The sequence below is a fragment of the Ovis aries genome, chromosome 3 (assembly GCF_016772045.2).
Source record: "Ovis aries strain OAR_USU_Benz2616 breed Rambouillet chromosome 3, ARS-UI_Ramb_v3.0, whole genome shotgun sequence".
Lineage (NCBI taxonomy): Eukaryota > Metazoa > Chordata > Mammalia > Artiodactyla > Bovidae > Ovis > Ovis aries.
Genome location: NC_056056.1, coordinates 182,513,052 through 182,532,172, shown reverse-complemented (window position 1 = coordinate 182,532,172; position 19,121 = coordinate 182,513,052). Strand labels below are relative to the sequence as shown.

The 19,121-nt window shown below is 40.5% G+C and overlaps 1 protein-coding gene across 1 annotated transcript in view; it reads right to left on the bottom strand.

Annotated features, from left to right (window-relative positions):
- PKP2 (plakophilin 2) overlaps window positions 1-18,700 on the bottom strand; it is a 97,109-nt gene extending 78,409 nt beyond the window's left edge. The window contains exons 1-3 of the mRNA XM_012175044.5: window positions 18,443-18,700; window positions 3,019-3,131; window positions 1,978-2,657 (exon numbers count right to left, since the gene is read on the bottom strand). Coding sequence (XP_012030434.1) covers window positions 1,978-2,657; window positions 3,019-3,131; window positions 18,443-18,656 — 1,007 coding nt within the window. The 5' untranslated portion in view covers window positions 18,657-18,700. The remainder of the gene's footprint in view (window positions 1-1,977; window positions 2,658-3,018; window positions 3,132-18,442) is intronic.
- Between the last annotated feature and the right edge of the window lie 421 nt (window positions 18,701-19,121).

Below are 19,121 nucleotides of genomic sequence, written 5' to 3'. Positions count from 1 at the left end.
AGCTGATAAATTCAATTTTGAACATACTGAGTCCATGAGGTTGTTAGAAATACACACAAATTTAGAGTTGAGGATAGAGGACAGAGATGAAAATGCAACATTGGGAATCACAGGATGTGAGTGCAGTATGCAGGGCCTCTTTAGAAGAGCACCAAGACCAAAACAGAAGGGCTGATGAAGATGACTTCCTTGGGCATGCAAAGAAGTCCCTGCAGGGAAGACTAAGGCATGGCTAGAAGAAACCAGGAGAAGCTGGTGTCCCGACAACCTAGGGAAGAGAGAATTTCACAGTTTATTAAATGCTGCCCACAGACTAATACAGGTGCTAATTATGCGTCTGCTTCAGATGTAGCATTAGAGCAGTCTTTGGTAGATCTGCGGGGAGCCTATTTCAAAAACGTTGGGGACTAAAGTCATACTGCAGTGAGTGCAGCCTGGGAAGTGACAAGGTGGTGGAAGCATGAGGACAGAGATGGAAGAAGAGAAGAGTGCCAGCTGTGCAGAAGGTGAAGCAATAGTTCTGTTACTGTTAGAATCATTTCATTAAAACTGACCAAGCACAAATCTTACAATATAGCAGGCATTTAATACATCTTGCAGAGAAGGCAATGACACCCCACTCCAGTACTCTTGCCTGGAAAATCCCATGGACAGAGGAGCCTGGTAGGCTGCAGTCCATGGGGTCGCTAAGTCAGACACGACTGAGCGACTTCACCTTCACTTTTCACTTTCATGCATTGGAGAAGGAAATGGCAACCCACTCCAGTGTTCTTGCCTGGAGAATCCCAGGGACGGGGGAGCCTGGTGGGCTGCCATCTACGGGGTCCCACAGAGTCGGACATGACTGAAGTGACTTAGCAGCAGCAATACATCTTGAATTATCAATTTAAAAGAATTGATCAGCTTTTCCCTCCATAAATAATTACTTCATGCATTTTTCTTTTTATAAGTGTGTCCATATTGACAAAGATCTACTTTCTAAAGAAATGTTATGTCTCATATTAATTTTATTTTATAAAAAATATTTCTTGCTTCAAGATTAGATTAGCCCTAAAATCTTTTCTCACCGGTGCCTAATCAATGAGCATACTGCACAATTTCACTTAAAGGGATGATTAAAGGTAATAATTTCCATTAACCAACTTCACAGGTTTAAAAAAAGTCAAATATTTAATGTTTTACCATAATGATACATCATTATTTTAGTAGTTACTAAATGTAATCATCCATCCATTTCTCAACTTTTCTCTTAGTGAGTTCCTCAGTTTATGAAATTTGTGCTCCAGCATTAAACTTGAATGAAAGTTAAAGTTCCAAAAACTAGATTAGTCAAGCCATAACGTAAACAGGAGAGGCAAAGGAATGACTTTGAAACTTCAAGTATTTTAATTATTCAGTACTACAAAACAAAAACTCGGATAAATCCCTTATACTAGAGTCAAATAATATTGAATAAAATTATCAGGTATATCAAAGCAAAAGAGACATTTAGAAATTAGTTGCCTCTGATTAGCACTTCCTTTTTCAGTAGTGTTATCAAAACAGCATTTGTGGTTCACTTTTAACACTGGGATAAACATTTTTGCCTTTTTCCTTCCTTTATTTCAAGGAATGATTGTGAAAAATGCATGTAATTATCCATTTCTTCGTCTACTTTGGAGTTAGCTCCATTCAAAGCAGATTTTCACATAACCAAGGGGTCAGGCCTCCCTTTAGCCATCATCTAATTTGAAACAGATGGACTAAAAGCCACATTTCCCCGCAGAGCTCCCGTACAAGCAGGTAGCTTGGCCCCTGTCCCTGAGGTAAATAGGCTTAATCTGTCAATTAGGCAGCGGCCTGAGAAGCCATTGTTTTAATCACTTATCTCTGGAAGCCTTCCTCTGCAGCCCCAGAAGCGCCAGCTCACGCAGTTAAGGGCTGTGGGAACAGAATGTGCTGGCACTGGCAGCGCTGCAGACTGAGAAGGGGACTCACCCAGACTGGGCCTCGGTGAAAGCGCTTCTCTCGGCGGCGAGCATGACCCCACTTCCTCCTGCCGCCACCTGGCCCACGGTCATGTGCGGCCTCCTCCCGCCCGCCTCGGCTTCCCTCAGTGTGCGGGTGCTGTGGAAGGAGCTCTGATGCCAGGACGACCGCTCTGCCCGGCCCTGCGTGCCCGGCGGCATGGGCGCCGGCCTGACCTGCCCCGCGGCGAGCCCCGCAGTCACGTAGTTCTCCTTCTCCAGGAGGTTGCCCAGGCTGTGGCTGGTCCCAGGCCTGGGGTAGGTAAGCACTACCGGGTGGACAGGGGTGCCGTCAAGATCGGCTTCGTTCACAGACCCGTACTGGTAGCGCCTGTTGTAGGTGTCGTAGTGACGCTGTCTGCCCACCGCCCCGGAGTGGCTGAAACCTACAATTTCTGAGCGGGCGTAGCGAGGTGGCACGAGAAGCGTGGACCTCCTGCTCTCTTGGTGCCGCAAGGTGTGCCCGGCCTGGCTTCTCTGGCTGTACTGGTGCTCGCTGTGTGCGTAACGAGCCCTCTCAGGGCTGCTGTCTGGGGAAATCTCAAGTCTCCTTAGAGGCTGCCTGAAGAACCTTTCCTCCACTGACTTCTGGGAGCTGTACTGCGAAGCTCCTCTTCCCCGGCGACCTTCGTAAGTGGGAGCTGTGCCTGTCTGCACAAAAGAGAAATAAAATTTAAATGAGGCATGAATCAGTTTTCATCTTTGTTGAAGATCAATTATCCTAGGACTATTACACAAGATGTTGGTTTCTCTAAATCACATGGAGAAAGTCGGCTCCTTTCTGGGTAAAATCTGTTTTTAACAAGACTTGGTTGTCTAGTTATTCGCACCAGGATTTGATACTGTTTAAAGTTTCCAGTTTTCCATGATGTCCACACAAAACCAATCTTCTTATAATACATTTAGGAATGGTAATACTTGAGAACGGTACACATTAAAAAATAACTCATAGAAGTTTTAAAATGTTTACTTGGTATTCTAATAACTATGGTTCTAGTCTTTGGTATCCTACCTTTAGCAAGTCATAGGTTTTAGTAACAGGGGAACGCACACCAGCAAAATCATTTTCAACCAAGTGTAGATTGTAGACATATTCAGGAACACTGCTAGTTCGGTGAAGATTTCCTGAAAGCAAACAAAATAAGTGGGCCCATCAGTGGTGGTGGTGGTTTAGTTGCTAAGTTGTGACCGACTCTTGCGACCCCATGGACTGTAGCCTGCCAGGCTCCTGTGTCCATGGGATTCTCCAGGCAAGAATATATAACAATAGTATATTTTAAATTTAAGTAACTAAAGTCAGTGACAAGTATTAGGTTTATATTAGTGTTTTTCAGTGTTAGGTTAACATGGGGCTTCCCAGGTGACGAAATGGTAAAGAATCTGCCTGCTAATGCAGGAGATGCAAGAGATGCGGGTTCGATCCATGGTTTGGGAAGATCCCCTGGAGTAGGAAATGGCAAACCACTCCAGTATTCTTGCCAGAAGGTTCCATGGACAGAAGAGCCTAGCAGGCTAGAGACCATGGGGTTGCAGAATCAGACACAACTGAGCAAGCATGCAATACAAGGCAAGGTTAATATGACCCTGGGATGTGGCAAATGATCACAAGTTCTGGCAACATCCTTCACAAGCTTTTCAAAATAAAAGCTGAATTAAAAATAAAATTAAAACTTTTTTTTTGAGGAAAGGGAAGAAAGGAGAGAGGAGATTTTCACAAAAATCTAAACGTTTATTACAATCCTAAAGAATTTGGAAATCACTCAGTTGGCTTACATGGTTTGTACTATAAAAGTTCAGTTTCTGTAAGTTAAGAGGAATACCCACGGCAGGAACTCTGAAGTTTCCTGAGAGAATGTAGGTGAGGCAACAAATATAATGGGTCAATGTATTCAGACAAACATGGGTCAGTTTGAAAAATGCCAACTCTGGGCCTGGGGCATTAGGCAATGTGAGAGTCAGGCAGGAGAGGGAATCCACTTCCACACCAAAAAAGAACTGGTGACTGGTTCTTAGTTTAGGGTTTAACAGATAGCCTGTTCCTGCAAATGCTGCACAGGAGACAAGCCCTTCCTGCCCCGGTCTGTGGGGACTACAGGGACTCTCAAGTAAATTTGTTGTTGTTTAGTTGCTAAGTTGTGTCAGACTCTAACTGGGGCACATCTTAAAATACTCTTTGAGCTTCAAATGTCTTAAAAAGCTTCCCATTTTTTAATCAGTTCTTTTGTAATCTCCCACTGCTTTACAAAAAAATAAAAATAAAAAAGCCAAAAAACTAATCAAAATAATCAAATATCTCTAAAACTTAGGTAATTTCTAATTTCCTAATGTTAACCAAAATTACTGTCACATAGCATTCTTTTAGAAATTAGAGGAAAAATAAAATACTAAATTAACTCTTCTAGGCTTCAGAGACTCGTGAAAGATGTTGGTAATAAAATAACACAGGTAGACCCTTTCCAATACAACTAGAACATACCAACATACTTTCCCAATAAATTGTTAGAGTCTAACTAAATGTATTCGCAAGTTATTTTGAGGGAGAGGTAGAATGGAGAGTGTTGTTGTCAAAAAGCTAAAAAAGTAAGAATCCATCCCAGATTATTTTTGTACATGCGTTTTATTTCCTGGAGCCAAGTAATCTGGCTAGTAAACATGTTTCAGGCCTCAAGGGGTCCTGGGGAAGACAGCTACAGGCTTGTAAGTATCACCCTAAAGATCAGGGGTGTTGAGCAAAGGTACACAGCTGTTTGGAGAAGGCAATGGCACCCCACTCCAGTACTCTTGCCTGGAAAACCCCATGGACGGAGGAGCCTGGTAGGCTGCAATCCATGGGGTCGCTAAGAGTAGGGCACGACTTGAGCGACTTCACTTTCACTTTTCACTTTCATGCATTGGAGAAGGAAATGGCAACCCACTCCAGTATTCTTGCCTGGAGAATCACAGGGACGGAGGAGCTTAGTGAGCTGCCGTCTATGGGGTTGCACAACTGAAGCGCCTTAGCAGCAGCAGCAGCAGACAGCTGTTTCCAGGGGCTTGATTTCTTCTCAAGAGATAGCACAAGGTCAGGCAGCCTCTTAATTTTTAACTTCAATGTCAGAAGAAGCCTAGAACTTGGACACTGAAAGGAAAATCTTCTGTACGAATCCATATCAAAAGCTGTGAGAGGCTTAAGTACTCAGTTCTCAGTGTCTGCCTGAGGTTCCTGCTCAGGTCGTCTGTAGTCCCCAACTCAGGTCTCACTGTTCCTTCTCTCGCCCCTACCCCCACCCCCGACTATCAGGGAGGTAATGCTGCAAGGAAGAGTCCCACCCATGTGGGAAAGGAGGCTAAATGTTTGGCTTACATTCTTAACTCAACATTGTTGCTGTGGGTGGTAAGGCTTTTTAAAGCAACATGGATTAACACCTTAAACTGCAAGATTACTTTTAAGGAACTCAAATTATTTTATTTTATACTTTGTGATGCAGAGCTAGCTATTATCATATCCCTTTAAAAGAGGGAAACTTAAATTCAGTTCAGTTGCTCAGTTGTGTCTGACTCTTTGCGACCCCATGGATTGCAGCATGCCGGACTTCCCCGTTCATCACCAACTCCAGGAGCCTACTCAAACTCATGTCCATCCAGTTGGTGATGCCATCCAACCATCTCATCCTCTGTCATCCCCTTCTCCTCCCACCTTCAATCTTTCCTGGCATCAGGTTCTTTTCCAATGAGTCAGTTCTTTGCATCAGGTAGCCAAAGTATTGGAGTTTCAGCTTCAGCATCAGTCCTTCCAATGAATATTCAGGACTGATTTCCTTTAGGATTGACTGGTTTAATCTCCTTGCAGTCAAAGGGACTCTCAAGAGTCTCAACATCACAGTTCAAAAGCTTCAATTCTTTGGCGCTCAGCTTTCTTTATGGTACAACATCCATACATGACTACTGGAAAAACCATAGCTTTGACTAGATGGACAATTGTTGGCAAAGTAAATGTCTGCTTTTTAATATGTTGTTTAGGATGGTCATAACTTTTCTTCCAAGGAGCAAGAGTCTTTTAATTTCATGGTTGCAGTGACCCACCATCTGCAGTCATTTTGGAGCCCCCCAAAATAAAGTCTGTCACTATTTCCATTGTTTCCCCATCTATTTGACATGAGTTGATGGGACCGGATTCCATGATCTTAGTTTTCTGAATGTTGAGTTGTAAGCCAACTTTTTCACTCTTCTCTTTCACTGTCATAAAGAGGCTCATTAGTTCTTCTTCGCTTTCTGCCATAAGGGTGGTGTCATGTGCATATCTGAGGTTATTGATATTTCTCCCAACAATTTGATTCCAGCTTATGCTTCATCCAGCCCATCATTTTGCATGTTATACTCTGCATGTAAGTTAAATAAGCAGGGTGACAATATACAGCCTTGACATACTCCTTTTCCTATTTGGAACCAGTCTGTTGTTCCACGTTCAGTTCTAACTGTTGCTTCTTGACCTGTATACAGATTTCTCAAGAGGCAGGTCAGGTGGTCTGGTATTCCCATCTCTTTCAGAATTTTCAACAGTTTATTGTGATCCCCACAGTCAAAGTCTTTGTCATAGTCAATAAAGCAGAAATAGATGTTTTCTGGAACTCTCTTGCTTTTTCGATGACCCAACAGATGTTGGCAATTTGATCTCTGGTTCCTCTGCCTTTTCTAAATCCAGCTTGAACATCTGAAAGTTTATGATTCACATACTGTTGAAGCCTGGCTTGGAGAATTTTGAGCATTACTTTACTAGCATGTGAGATGAGTGCAACTATGTGGTAGTTTGAACATTCTTTGGCATTGCCTTTCTTTGGAATTGGAATGAAAACTGACATTTTCCAGTCCTGTGGCCAAAGTGGAGTTTTCCCAATTTGCTGGCATATTGAATGGAGCACTTTCACCACATCATCTTTTAGGATTTGAAATAGCTCAACTGGAATTCCATCACCTCCCCTAGCTTTGGTCATAGTGATGCTTACTAAGGCCCACTTTCATTTCCAGGATGTCTGACTCTAGGTGAGTGATCACACCATTGTGATTATCTGGGTTATGAAGATCTATTTTGTATAGCTTTTCTGTGTATTCTTGCCACTTCTTCTTAATATCTTCTGCTTCTGTTAGGTCCATACCATTTCTGTCCTTTATTGTGCCTATCCTTGCATGAAATGTTCCCTCAAATTTTCTTGACGAGATATCTAGTCTTTCCCATTCTATTATTTTCCTCTATTTCTTTGCATTGATCACTGAGGAAGGCTTCTTCTCTCTCCTTGCTATTCTTTGGAACTCTAGATTCAAATGGGTATATCTTTCCCTTTCTCCTTTGCTTTTCGCTTCTCTTCTTTTCACTGCTATTTGTAAGGCCCCCTCAGACAACCATTTTGCCTTTTTGCATTTCTTTTTCTTGGGGATGGTCTTCATCACTGCCTCTTGTACAATGTCAAGAACCTCCATCCATAGTTCTTAAGGCATTCTATCAGATCTAATCCCCTGAATCTATTTGTCACTTCCACTTTATAATCATAAGGGATTTGATTTAGGTCATACCTGAATGGTCTTGTGGTTTTCCCTACATTTGTCAATTTAAGTCTGAATTTTGCAATAAGGAGTTCATGATCTGAGCCACAGTCAGCTCCTGGTCTTGTTTTGCTGACTGTATAGAGCTTCTCCATCTTTGGCTGCAAAGAATATAATCAATCTGATTTTGGTATTGACCATCTGGTGATGTCCATGTGTGGAGTCTTCTCTTGTGTTGTTGGAAGAGGGCATTTGCTCAAAGCCAACTTAAATTACTTGCTTTAAATTGCAAAGAGACTTACTATCAGGTTTGAACTCTGGGTTCATCCTTTCCACTGATCTTTAGTATTGATCTCTACTATTTGATTGTATTGTGGCTCTTCTGAAATTGTCATTTATCAAATCCCTGGAGGAATTATCATCAGTTTTTTATGCGAACCAAAACAATCATTCTCTTTCCTCTAGAACCTTTACCTGGACAACTCCAAATACTCTGTAAGTTTTTAATTTGTTGACATAAATCCTTATAAGGAAGTTCTTCTGTTTTCAGATGAATGAATTGAGACTGATTTACTGGTTCCCAAAATAACTACAAAGTAGTTGGTAACAGGGAGTAAAATAAGATTAGATCTTTAAACCACAGACTCTCTTCCTGTGCAAGAAGAGTTGTAACTCTCGATATTCAAACTGCAGGATGGCTCAATAGATAGTTTCTCTGGTTAAAAGGCCAATCTTAAACAATAAATAATGCACATTATTTGCCTAGGCAGTCATGAGTTTGAGATCAGTATAGGGGACTAATGAATTAGCAGCTGTGATGTAAGATTTAAAAAATATTTTGAACTGGCTGGAATTAAAAAATATTAATCAGGATGGAAACAAATCTCTTTAAGGCAAATCATTATTTTCCGTTCACTCAGAGGATAAAACACATAATAATATAGTCATATTATATAGTCATATAATATAGTCATGGCTGAACATATAACTCAGCCATGCCCTTCTCCAAAAACAGAAATAAGAAAGCAACAAAAACATATTATACATGCAGGTACATACTGCTTTAAATAAATCCAACATAAAAATTTGTATTTTCTAACATGGAAAATCAGGTCATGCCTTTATTTCAAAGGACTTGTTTACATCACAAAAGGACATGGTCTTCTTTAAACTGAAATAATCTGAGGCCCCCAACTCTACTACTTTCTGTATGTCTTGACAAATTACCTACATTTATTTCCCATAATTCCACCTATTAACAGAGTTGGTGAGAGACATTTATCCAGGAAAGCATATATTCAATGCTTTTAAAATTGTAAAGCAACATGCAAAAATTAGATAAGGCTTTAAAAACAGAATTTGGATAACAAAATTTGTATTTCACACATTTTCATGAATTAATCTGTTGTAGAAAGAGGGATAAACTGGTTTGCATGCTTTAATTCACACTGTATCGTATCTAAGAGTTTTTATTCAGGTATTGAATTTGGCTTTTTCTGGTTATTTTGATTGACCCAGCCATTGAGGATGATCACAATGACATTATTGTGGCTTTAAATAGTTATTCATATAATGTGCTTTTGCTATTTCCTAAAAAGGCAATGATTTATAGGCACTATTTCAAATTAATACTCATTCAGGCAACATTATCCAAACTGTTTCTTATAAGAGCACTGCAGACATCTATGGAGCCCAATTTAAGGAACATGAAGGAGGAAGTTACAGAACTCAGTCCTCCTCAAATAACAAGCAATTCAGATCAAAGCAGTTGCGGGGGCAGGATAGGAGGGTGAGAGTTGGGGGGGTTGGTTTTGATTCCAAATGGCTTAGAGGATTGCAGAGGTGTAGACCTCACAGGAAATGTAATTTTCTCTCTTTCCAGTTCTGAATGTTAATCGGAATGATGTGATCCCAAAGCAGCTGTTCATGGGAAAACATCTTGGTTTCTGGTCATCTATGCAAGTATTGTCCAAGATAATGAAATACTCTTAGAGTTAAAAATTGAAAATTAATTTCTATAATCAATTCTTTCTTTGTAGCTTTTGTGACCAGCTTTATTACCTAATTGGTTAAATGTAATAATTTATTTATATATATTACATATATAAAAATGTCTATTTGGTTACATTTAATACATTGATTTGTATATATTATAGATAAATAAATCTAGTACATTTACTATATTGAAGGACAGGATAGCCTAGCATGCTGCAGTTCATGGGGTCGCAGAGTTGGACATGACTTAGCAATTGAACAACAACAATATATGTATGAAATTAAATTGACAAGTCTCTAATTATGACTCTATTACCTGTATCTGGGCACATTAAAAAAAAATCAAACACAGTTTCATTTATGGCAAGCATTAACAGGTGATACAGTTGCTAAACAAACACCTTTAAATAGCTTGTGTTTATTAGAGAGATGAGAGTAGCATTCACATTCAGAAAAGCATCTTGTTTTCAAGCCTCCAGCACTCTCTGCTGCTGCTGGTGCTGCTGCTAAGTCGCTTCAGTTGTGTCCGACTCTGTGCGACCCCATAGATGGCAGCCCACCAGGCTCCCCCATCCCTGGGATTCTCCAGAAAAGAACACTGGAGTGGGTTGCCATTTCCTTCTCCAATGCATGAAAGTGAAAAGTGAAAGTGAAGTCGTGTCCAACTCTGTGCGACCCCATAGATGGCAGCCCACCAGGCTCCCCCGCCCCTGGGATTCTCTAGGCAAGAACACTGGTGTGGGTTGCCATTTCCTTCTCCAATGCATGAAAGTGAAAAGTGAAAGTGAAGTCGTGTCTGACTCCTAGCGACCCCATGGACTGCAGCCCACCAGGCCCCTCCGTCCATGGGATTTTCCAGGCAAGAGCTACGCATGTTGAAAAACTGATTTGGTTCACATTCAGCTCTAAAAGAAGAATGTGTAGAGATGGTGGTATAATAAATTCCCATGAAAACAGGTACTCATAGAAATCAGTATGTGTTCACTACCGGTGTTGATTTAAATGCTACAATTTATTGTGCTCAATCACAGACAGTTGCCTTCACTGTGTGAATTCACAATGGTCTTTTTGATGGAAAGAGACTAGACTCTGGAAGTCTAAAAGCTATCACCTTCTTCTCTTTGGTCTTTTCACAGCAACCTCTGGGTAACAACATCTCTCTTTCTCCACATACCTTAAAAAAGATTTAACTACATGACGTCTTGAAACTTATTAGAAGGAATCTGTATAGCAGTTCATATTTAAAAAGCTCCTTAAAATCATTTACTAACAAAAGTAGGTACTAAAAGAAAACACAAAATAGGACCCATCAAGAACCAAATGGACTTCCCTGGTGGCTTGGATGGTAAAGAACCTGCCTGCCAACGCAGGAGACATTAACAGACTCAGGTTTGATCCCTGGGTTGGAATGTTCTCTTGGAGAAGGGAATGGCTACCCACTCCAGTATTCTTGTCTGGAGAATTCCATGGACAGAGGAGCCTGGTGGGCTACAGTCCATGAGATTGCAAAGAGTTGGACACGACTGAGTGATTAACTCTTTCAGTTTCACTGAGTTAGTGAAGAAATTTTCTTTGTCTGTGTGGTCATGTAACATAGAATTCATTTTCCCTGACTTAACATTAAAAAAAATTATTTCTTTTACTTTCTGTTTTTACTTTCTAAGAAAAATATATCCATGAAAACCACAATTCTACAACCCTGTTACACCACTCAGGTAAGCACTTGCTCAGGCTGGAACATGAGTGGAATTTGTTGGTTGAAAAAACTATGGTAAAGAATTATTTTAAAGAAGACTAGAGTCTATTAATGTCTTGCATTATGAAAATATTAACAAAACGTGGTGGTGCTATAAATGACCAGTTAAGAAAGCTCACATGATCAACCCTGAGGAACAACTGAGTGTACTGAGTATACAGTTGGAAAGTACTGGCTATGAGTTCTTCCCAAGTGGAATATGCCAGGAGTCAGTGTTGGCAGTACAGTGGTGACCACAGCTGGCTTCAAAGTTGAGTATGCCAGAGACAGACCAACAATCCTGGCAGAAAGGGCCTTGAACTCCGAGTGCCACTGTGTCACTAGTCATTGGCTATCACCCATTAATATACTAACCAGCTGCCAGAACTCCTTAGTTTTTAGGAGTCCCTTTACGTAGTTTATGATACCATTTTATGACATTTTGGAGGTATTCCTCAAATTACTGCTTTCAGTTCAGTTCAGTTCAGTCGCTCAGTCGTGTCTGACTCTTTGTGACCCCATGAATCGCAGCACGCCAGGCCTCCCTGTCCATAGATAACCACAAAACACACATTTAAAAGTTCCTTCTATACTGCAGGTATCTATATCATATACTTTGAGTAGCCATATGTGATTATAAAATTTGTGATTATAAACTGGTAATTTAGCATATTGGTAAAATACTAAGTGGGTACATTCTGGAATTTTTTTAATCTATAGGAATTCCTATAATTTATCACCATACTTTGGCATTCCTGTCAATTCATTTGCTGAGATATTTCATAGTGGTTACTTATAAAACTTTAGAACTGCAATGACAAATAACACATTATACTCACAATGATGCAACTAATAGTCAAATAGATGAATTTATAGAACTTTTTCCTTTAAAAAACTCTACAAGTTTTGGTAGTAACTCTTAAATCATGATATTTCTACTGCCTCTCACTTGCCAGTGCTAACCTCTTCTTCTCCCATTCTCTCCTCTTCTCTCTGATTCATAACTTCTGCCCCTTCTTTAAATCCACCAAATCTGCCAAATGTATTTTCAGAAAACCCCTGCATATTTCATGTTTCTCCCCTTCGAAACATCTTGTTTGACTCACAGTGATCAAATCTTTAACTTGGATCTTTAACTCGACACTATGAGGTGGAGGGATGAGGGAAAGCTGCCTATACAGGGGCACAAACTGAGCTGAGTTTTGAGGGGCATGTAAGAGTTAAGCCAGCCAAGAGAAGGGAAGGGGGAGTCAGAGTAGTAGTAGGGAGAGGAATTGAGCAAGATAAACTGCTGGCGTTTGGTTGTGTGCCAGAATAGTGGTGATAGCACCAAGTTTGAGAAGATGCAGGCATCAGAGCGCAGAGAACTTGAAATGCCATGCTGAATAAGGAATTTCACTCCTGTAGAGAACAGCAAGAAACTGAAGCATTTAAATCAGGAAATGGAGCGCTGAGATTAGAAACTTTACTACCTAGGTGGAGAATGAATTGGAGTAAGGCCAGTAAAAGCAGGAAGAGGTCTTATGTTCCAGGTAAATTTTTACCTTCTTAATGTAGAATCCATCTTTTACTACCACTTCTGGCAGTCCTACATCAGAACTTGACATGTTAATGGATGATCAGTCAATATTTCCTTGTACATTCAAAATATCCTAGCTACACATATTCAATTTGCACTTAATCCTTCCTGTGGATCACCACAGTGGAGCCAAAATGGGAGGATGACAGTTGCTTTTGTCTTAGAGTGGATAGAAGGTGCTCAAATATTTCCTATTGTTTCTCTGTCATTCTGGAAATAAAGAGAGGAAGAAAAAAATTTCCCCGAAATGTAGGCAGACTCTTTCTAAGTGATTAGAAAAGCTGACTATGTTCATTGTGGCAAGGTTGATTCTACATCTGCATAATATATATTTACTGTCATTCTCTTATCTTTTTCGTGTGTCTATTTTTCTGTAATATTTTGATATTCTATAATAAGTTATTATGATCTGTCAAGAAAAGTTTAAATTTATATTCCTCCTTCAAAAGAAAAGGTCATTAAGATACAATAATTCTGATGTGATCTTCCTCACCACCATCCTGTGATCATACTAGTGAGATTTAAGATTTAGTGGGAATAATTTATTAAGCTTCTAGTGAGTAGGATTTTCTTCTGGATATTAAGGAGTTGCGGAACTTTGGTTATGATGCTTTGGCCAATTAATACTTTTAAGCCTAAAGCTGACTATTCCAAGAACACAAGTATGTGAATTCTTTTAATGGTAATAGCAAGCTGTGTTTTCAAATGCTCAAGTTCTTTTTTCTGAATATGTATTTTCATTTAAGTCTACATACTGAATGGGCTCCTCAGCTCATCTTTAAGCACTTTTCTTAATAATAGAGCAACTGTATTTATGTCCTATATCTGGTCAGCATTAATGGAATTACACAAAAGATACACAATAGATTTTGCAATAATTCTACTCTAAAAGGACCTGAAATTCTGCTTATTGTTCTTATCCTAATAAGTCAGGGGATGGTTCACTCTAATACAAAGATTAAATATTCTACTAATTGTAATTCTACTAATTGTCTATTCCCATTTGCAACACTCTTTTTACTATTTACTCTCCCAGAAGGAGTATGATATTTATGTCTTCATACATTTGTGTACATGCACAAAATAGCTGGAGTTCAACATTTACCTCAGAATGGTATAATTTAAAATTCTTGAATGTCATCTGAGATAGTACCAAATGATCTTGTTATAGATAATATTAATCAAGTCTGATATATAAATTCCAGAGGTTTTAGCAACATATTTGTTATTTATATTTCATTATTATCAAAGATATGCTTGTTCTCTCAGGAAATTTTTTAAAAAGTTTCTCATAATTTCTATTGATCAGACCAGAAACTCAATTTGAATATAAAATTAATGTTAACTGTTTGAAGATAATATGTATAGCCTTATTTTAATACACAGGAAAAAATTTAAAGCTGATATCCAAAAGTTAGGAGAAGGTGAAAAACATATGCTTAGAATTTCTAGCTCAAGGGGGCTACCCTGTGTTCTCATGACTGGAACTTACTAACACAGGGCATAAATAACATTAATGCAGTCTTTAAAAAGTCTAAGTGAACAGCTGTCTTCTCTTAAGGTAATTTCAGATACCTTATCTGGGACATAGAGCCATGTACTTTTATAATCAAACACTGTTACATTTCAATTGACTCTGAGGCATCGCTACTCATGCCTTCACTCAAGACCTTATCCATAAAAGATGTGTTGTCACCGTTATCTAGGGATGAGGAGTTAATTTTTTTTGTAATCACCATGTTGTTAACATTCTATTTCCTTTGACTAATTATAATTGGAAGAATTTCTGAAAACAAAACAAAACAAAACAAAACACTTTTTTTAATCCTTGCAATTGATCTGCTAGACATTAGGCTATATCATATATTAGGCAAACAAGGAAGTACATTAAATCAGGTGGCAGTACCGATACTTTACATTCACAGCAACACAGCCATGTTCCTGCTATCCCGCCATCTAACTTTTTTTCCTTCTCTCCAGAATTCTCCTACTTTGTAAAGGACTAGTTGCCTTGCTCCCAGAATTGCTTCATTCCTGGAATTCCTTTTTTGGCAACAAATAATTCACACAGGATTTAAACAATGTCCAACAATCCTCACCCTCACCCCCCAGCCCCAATAATACCTATTAATTGCCTTTTTTGCTACCTTAGCCAATTTTCAGTCCTTTCCCCCAAAATCCTTCTGATCACAGGTATTCAAAACATCTTGGCAAGGAAAACCATTTAAGTAAACAGCATGCCTTTGGTTGATTTCCAAAGTTTCAGTTTTTATTATGATATTGTTCATTGTGTTTAGAAGTATCACATATGATAACTTAAAACATGACTTCCTTACCCAGGCACCCAAGGGGGGGACTGTTATAATAAGTAAAGTAGTAGTATTTTCAAAGTAATGTAATAAATAGGATATGGACACTTAAAATTCTTCCCTTTGCTAATATAATAATGTACTTGCAATTCGTAAATGAGTTCTAACTTTTATAAAAAAAATTAAAATTTTCTACAATACAGACTCATCTCACAATGCTGCTATAGACCTCAGTTACGTCTCCCCACCCCCCAAGAGTTACAGCCAATTTTAAAATGTTCAACACAATTTAAAAATAACATCAAAAGTTAGAGTAATTTCCAATTAAACCACTCACTTATATAAAGGCATTAGAGAGAAGCTAACAAGTTAAAGAACCCTGCAGGGTATTTATCAACAAATCAGTTAGTATTTATCTCATCTCTGCTTTCAGAAGATTATCTGCTGGTTCAGTCTTACAGGTATGTCAACAATTCAGAATTCTCCAGAGCTCTGGAGCTAAAAGCAGTTAACATTAGGGTCACTTCTTCCTGGAATTTATGTTGATACAGGATTCTTTCCAGACCACCACAGTTTCAACAGTCGCCTGTCTGTTTCAACTTTAGAGACAGGACAGTAACATTGAAACAACACTCACAACCTTAAGAAGCCCCCAGACTTCTTCAAAGAACTTTAACAATATATACAAACCACCCCTGGTAATTGTTCCATAGTGTGTTAATGCTAAATTCCTCGGAAGCTAATTTCCTCTTTGAGTCTCAGAAGCTTTGTTCCTCAGTTGGACTCAAGCAGTTACAGCAGAAGCATCATGACAGGGCCCTTTGTTCTACCATATCAATTCTGTGAACTGTGTAATATTCCTGCTGTTCCCCCTAGAACACTCTTCCTTCAACCCATTACCTATGTCCAATCCTACTGATTTTTTTGAGACCTAAAATCCCAATTCCTCCAAGAAACTTTTCAAAATTCCCTCCAGATAATAGTCTAACTCATACTTCTAAACTTCATAATTTGTTGGCTGTTCTTCCTTTGAGTAGCTTGCCATTTTTTATTTGATTAACCCATTTTTTAGAGAGCATTTTCCTTCTACAGACTTTGAACTCCTTGCTTTAAAGCAAAAAGAGTGTATGTTTAGTTCAGCACCTGCAGCAGTGCCCTGGATGAAGACTAGACACAACAGAAAGTTCTTGAATTCACCACACAACATGAATGCACCATTTTCAAGAGAAAAATCATGTGTGGGTTTGGAACTAAGCGTCCAATAAATGTTGAGAGACTGACAGACTTTTCATATGTGAAATGGATCCTCGCATCTATTTCATGTAACTATTTGAAGGATACAATAAAATGCAAACATAATCTTGAACAGGGTTAGGCACAGAGTAGACGCTCAGCAATGCTCCCTTTCCTTTTGTTCATTCCCTATTTTTACTGAATAGTTGATGTCTGCTTGCTCTTCCTCGCCATTCTCAAAGTGTAGGAAAAATATTTCATGTGCCTTCCTTGCGTTCCCCTATGCAGAAGCAGCTAGTCTGGCTCCAGTTTAGCACTGGATCCGCACAGACTAAAGGGGTACAATGATCTCACTGGTCAAAAACTGGCCTCAGTTGTCCTGGGATCTTTAGTCAGATTCCTAAATGTAAATTAGGTTCTTTTTTTCCATGTGCTATGGCAGTTCTGTGTCACTGAGATGTCTCCACTCTCGCAGAACTTTATCAATTATATTTAAAGGAAAAATGGGAATGGACCATAGACAGGCTTGGGTCTAATAAAAATCCTACTTTGTATTAATTACCAAAAAGCTTAACAAAGTAACTGATGAGTAGTTTAAAAATTAAGGCTTGGGAGTTTTTCTGCTACTTACTATCTGTGGGAAATTGTTACTTAACTGCTTAGTAAAGCAACCTACCTCACAAGCATTGTTTTTTCCTGGAAACATAAATAACATAATGAATACACACCACAAAGTCCAATTCTTGGCACATAGTAGGCACACAATTATATCAACTCTAATCATTAAACAGCTTCTCTTTACCTTTCAAGTACGTAAATACTGATTGCCTGACCCTTTAAAATTATTTTACACAAATGGAAAACAATACAGCCTCTCAGTTTCTGCGGTTTTAGATCTCTGATCTGGTCTGCAAGCATTTTTCTTTTTCCTAATCGATTCTACAGTTGTCATTTCTCCAGTTAACTTCCTAGACAAACAGTTCAACATCGCATGAAACAACTGGTAACCCAACTTAACTGTTTCTTTCCTCTTCTCTTTTCCATAACAAGCCTAGAATACTTTTATATTAAAAAATTAAACAACTAATAAAATAATTACTGGGGGGCTCTGATCATCTGACTTTTAGCAAGAGAGAAAAGGTATTTCACGTTCTCTAATTTTCAGAACTGGTTTGCCATCTTCTTCCCCTTCCACCTCCTTAACTATCAATTACTAAAACAAAAAAAACAAAAAAACAAAAAAACCACCAAACCTTGTTCACTTCCAAAGTTTAATTTTTTTGTAAATACCAGCGCTGTACTCACGAGTGCGTTGGCGGGGCACAAGCAAGCAAGGCAGGCGGGACTGCTGCTGGCCGGGTCAAAGTCCCCTTCTTTCTTCTCCTCTTCCTAGTCAACCCGCGGGGTGGTGTGATTGCTCCCCAGCCCAAAGTCTCCTACCTTTCACTTCCTAGATGAAACCACTCGCTCCATACACGAGGTGGAGTGCCCCGAAGTATCTAGGCAAGGCCCACAATCCCAATTTATAGGTTGTAGGAGAGCCAGTACTTTCAGGTTTTCTTTTGAAAAATATTTATGGAGGTCACAGATCCTTTAAAAATTTTAATAAAAGCTCAGGGCGCTTTCTCCCAGAAAAAAATGATTATATCAAATTTCTGCACAGAATTTCAAAGTGTTTACAAATTCCTGGAACCTTCAGATGAAGTCCCCTGGGGTGGACGGCCTAGGGGAGTAGGTTAAGGAAGGGGTGAAAATCTTGGACTGAATTCTTTTCAAATATATATATTTATACACACGTATATGCATTTAATATACGTAGATACATACATGACAAATCTGAGTAAGAGGTAATTTTAAGAAAGAGTGCTTTTCCAAAGTAAGCTGGTTTGAGTCTGGAGGCACGACTGGCCGTACAATGGGCCGGCAACCAACAGGTGTGCAGAACCCGGGTCCTGCACCCTCAGGAAGAAGCAAGAGGAAGCAACCGGGCGCTGAGGGTGAACGGGGAGTAGGGAAGGGATAAAGGGCAGGATGAGGGCGGTGTAGGGGACAGCGGGGCTGCACTCACCGTTGCCCGCGAAACTGCGGCCCTTCCGGGCCAGGGTCTGCTGCACCTGCTCCTGGATCCGCAGGCTCTTGACCGCCTGGCCGCTGCTCCCCGCCAGCTTCAGCTTGGCCTCGGAGGGCAAAGCCAGGCTGGAGCTGTCCAGCTGCCCCAGGATCTGCTGGCCCAGGACTGTCCGGATGTAGCCGCACTCCGCCGAAGAGCCGGGAGCAGCCATGAGGCCGGAGCTGGGGACCAAGCCGCTTGCCTGCCGCGAGACCTGCGGGAGAAGCTGCGGCGGAGCCCGGGGCACCCGTGCAAGCCCCGCCCCACCGCCCCGGCCCCGCCTCCGGCCCCGCCCCCGCGCCGGTGAGAGGCCGGAGCTGAGGAGAGCAGGGCCTTCGGAGGCCGGAGCTGGGTCTAAGGCAGGAGAGGGGCGCGGCTCTAGCGCGCCTAGCACTCGGCTAGGGAGCTGGGCCGAGCGGACCTCGCGCGCCGACACCTGGCGAGTTGAACTGCTCACAAGGAAGCGGGAGAGGGGCGCGGTCCGCCGTGGGGCGTGCACACTCTCCGAGTCATCTCGGATCCTGCGGGCCGGGGCCGCACCCCGCTCTCTATGCCTCGCCTGGCCTCCGCCTAGCCCTCGAGAACGACGTGATTTCCGCCTGACTGCCGGGGTCGACCTGCAGGCACTTGCTCCCTG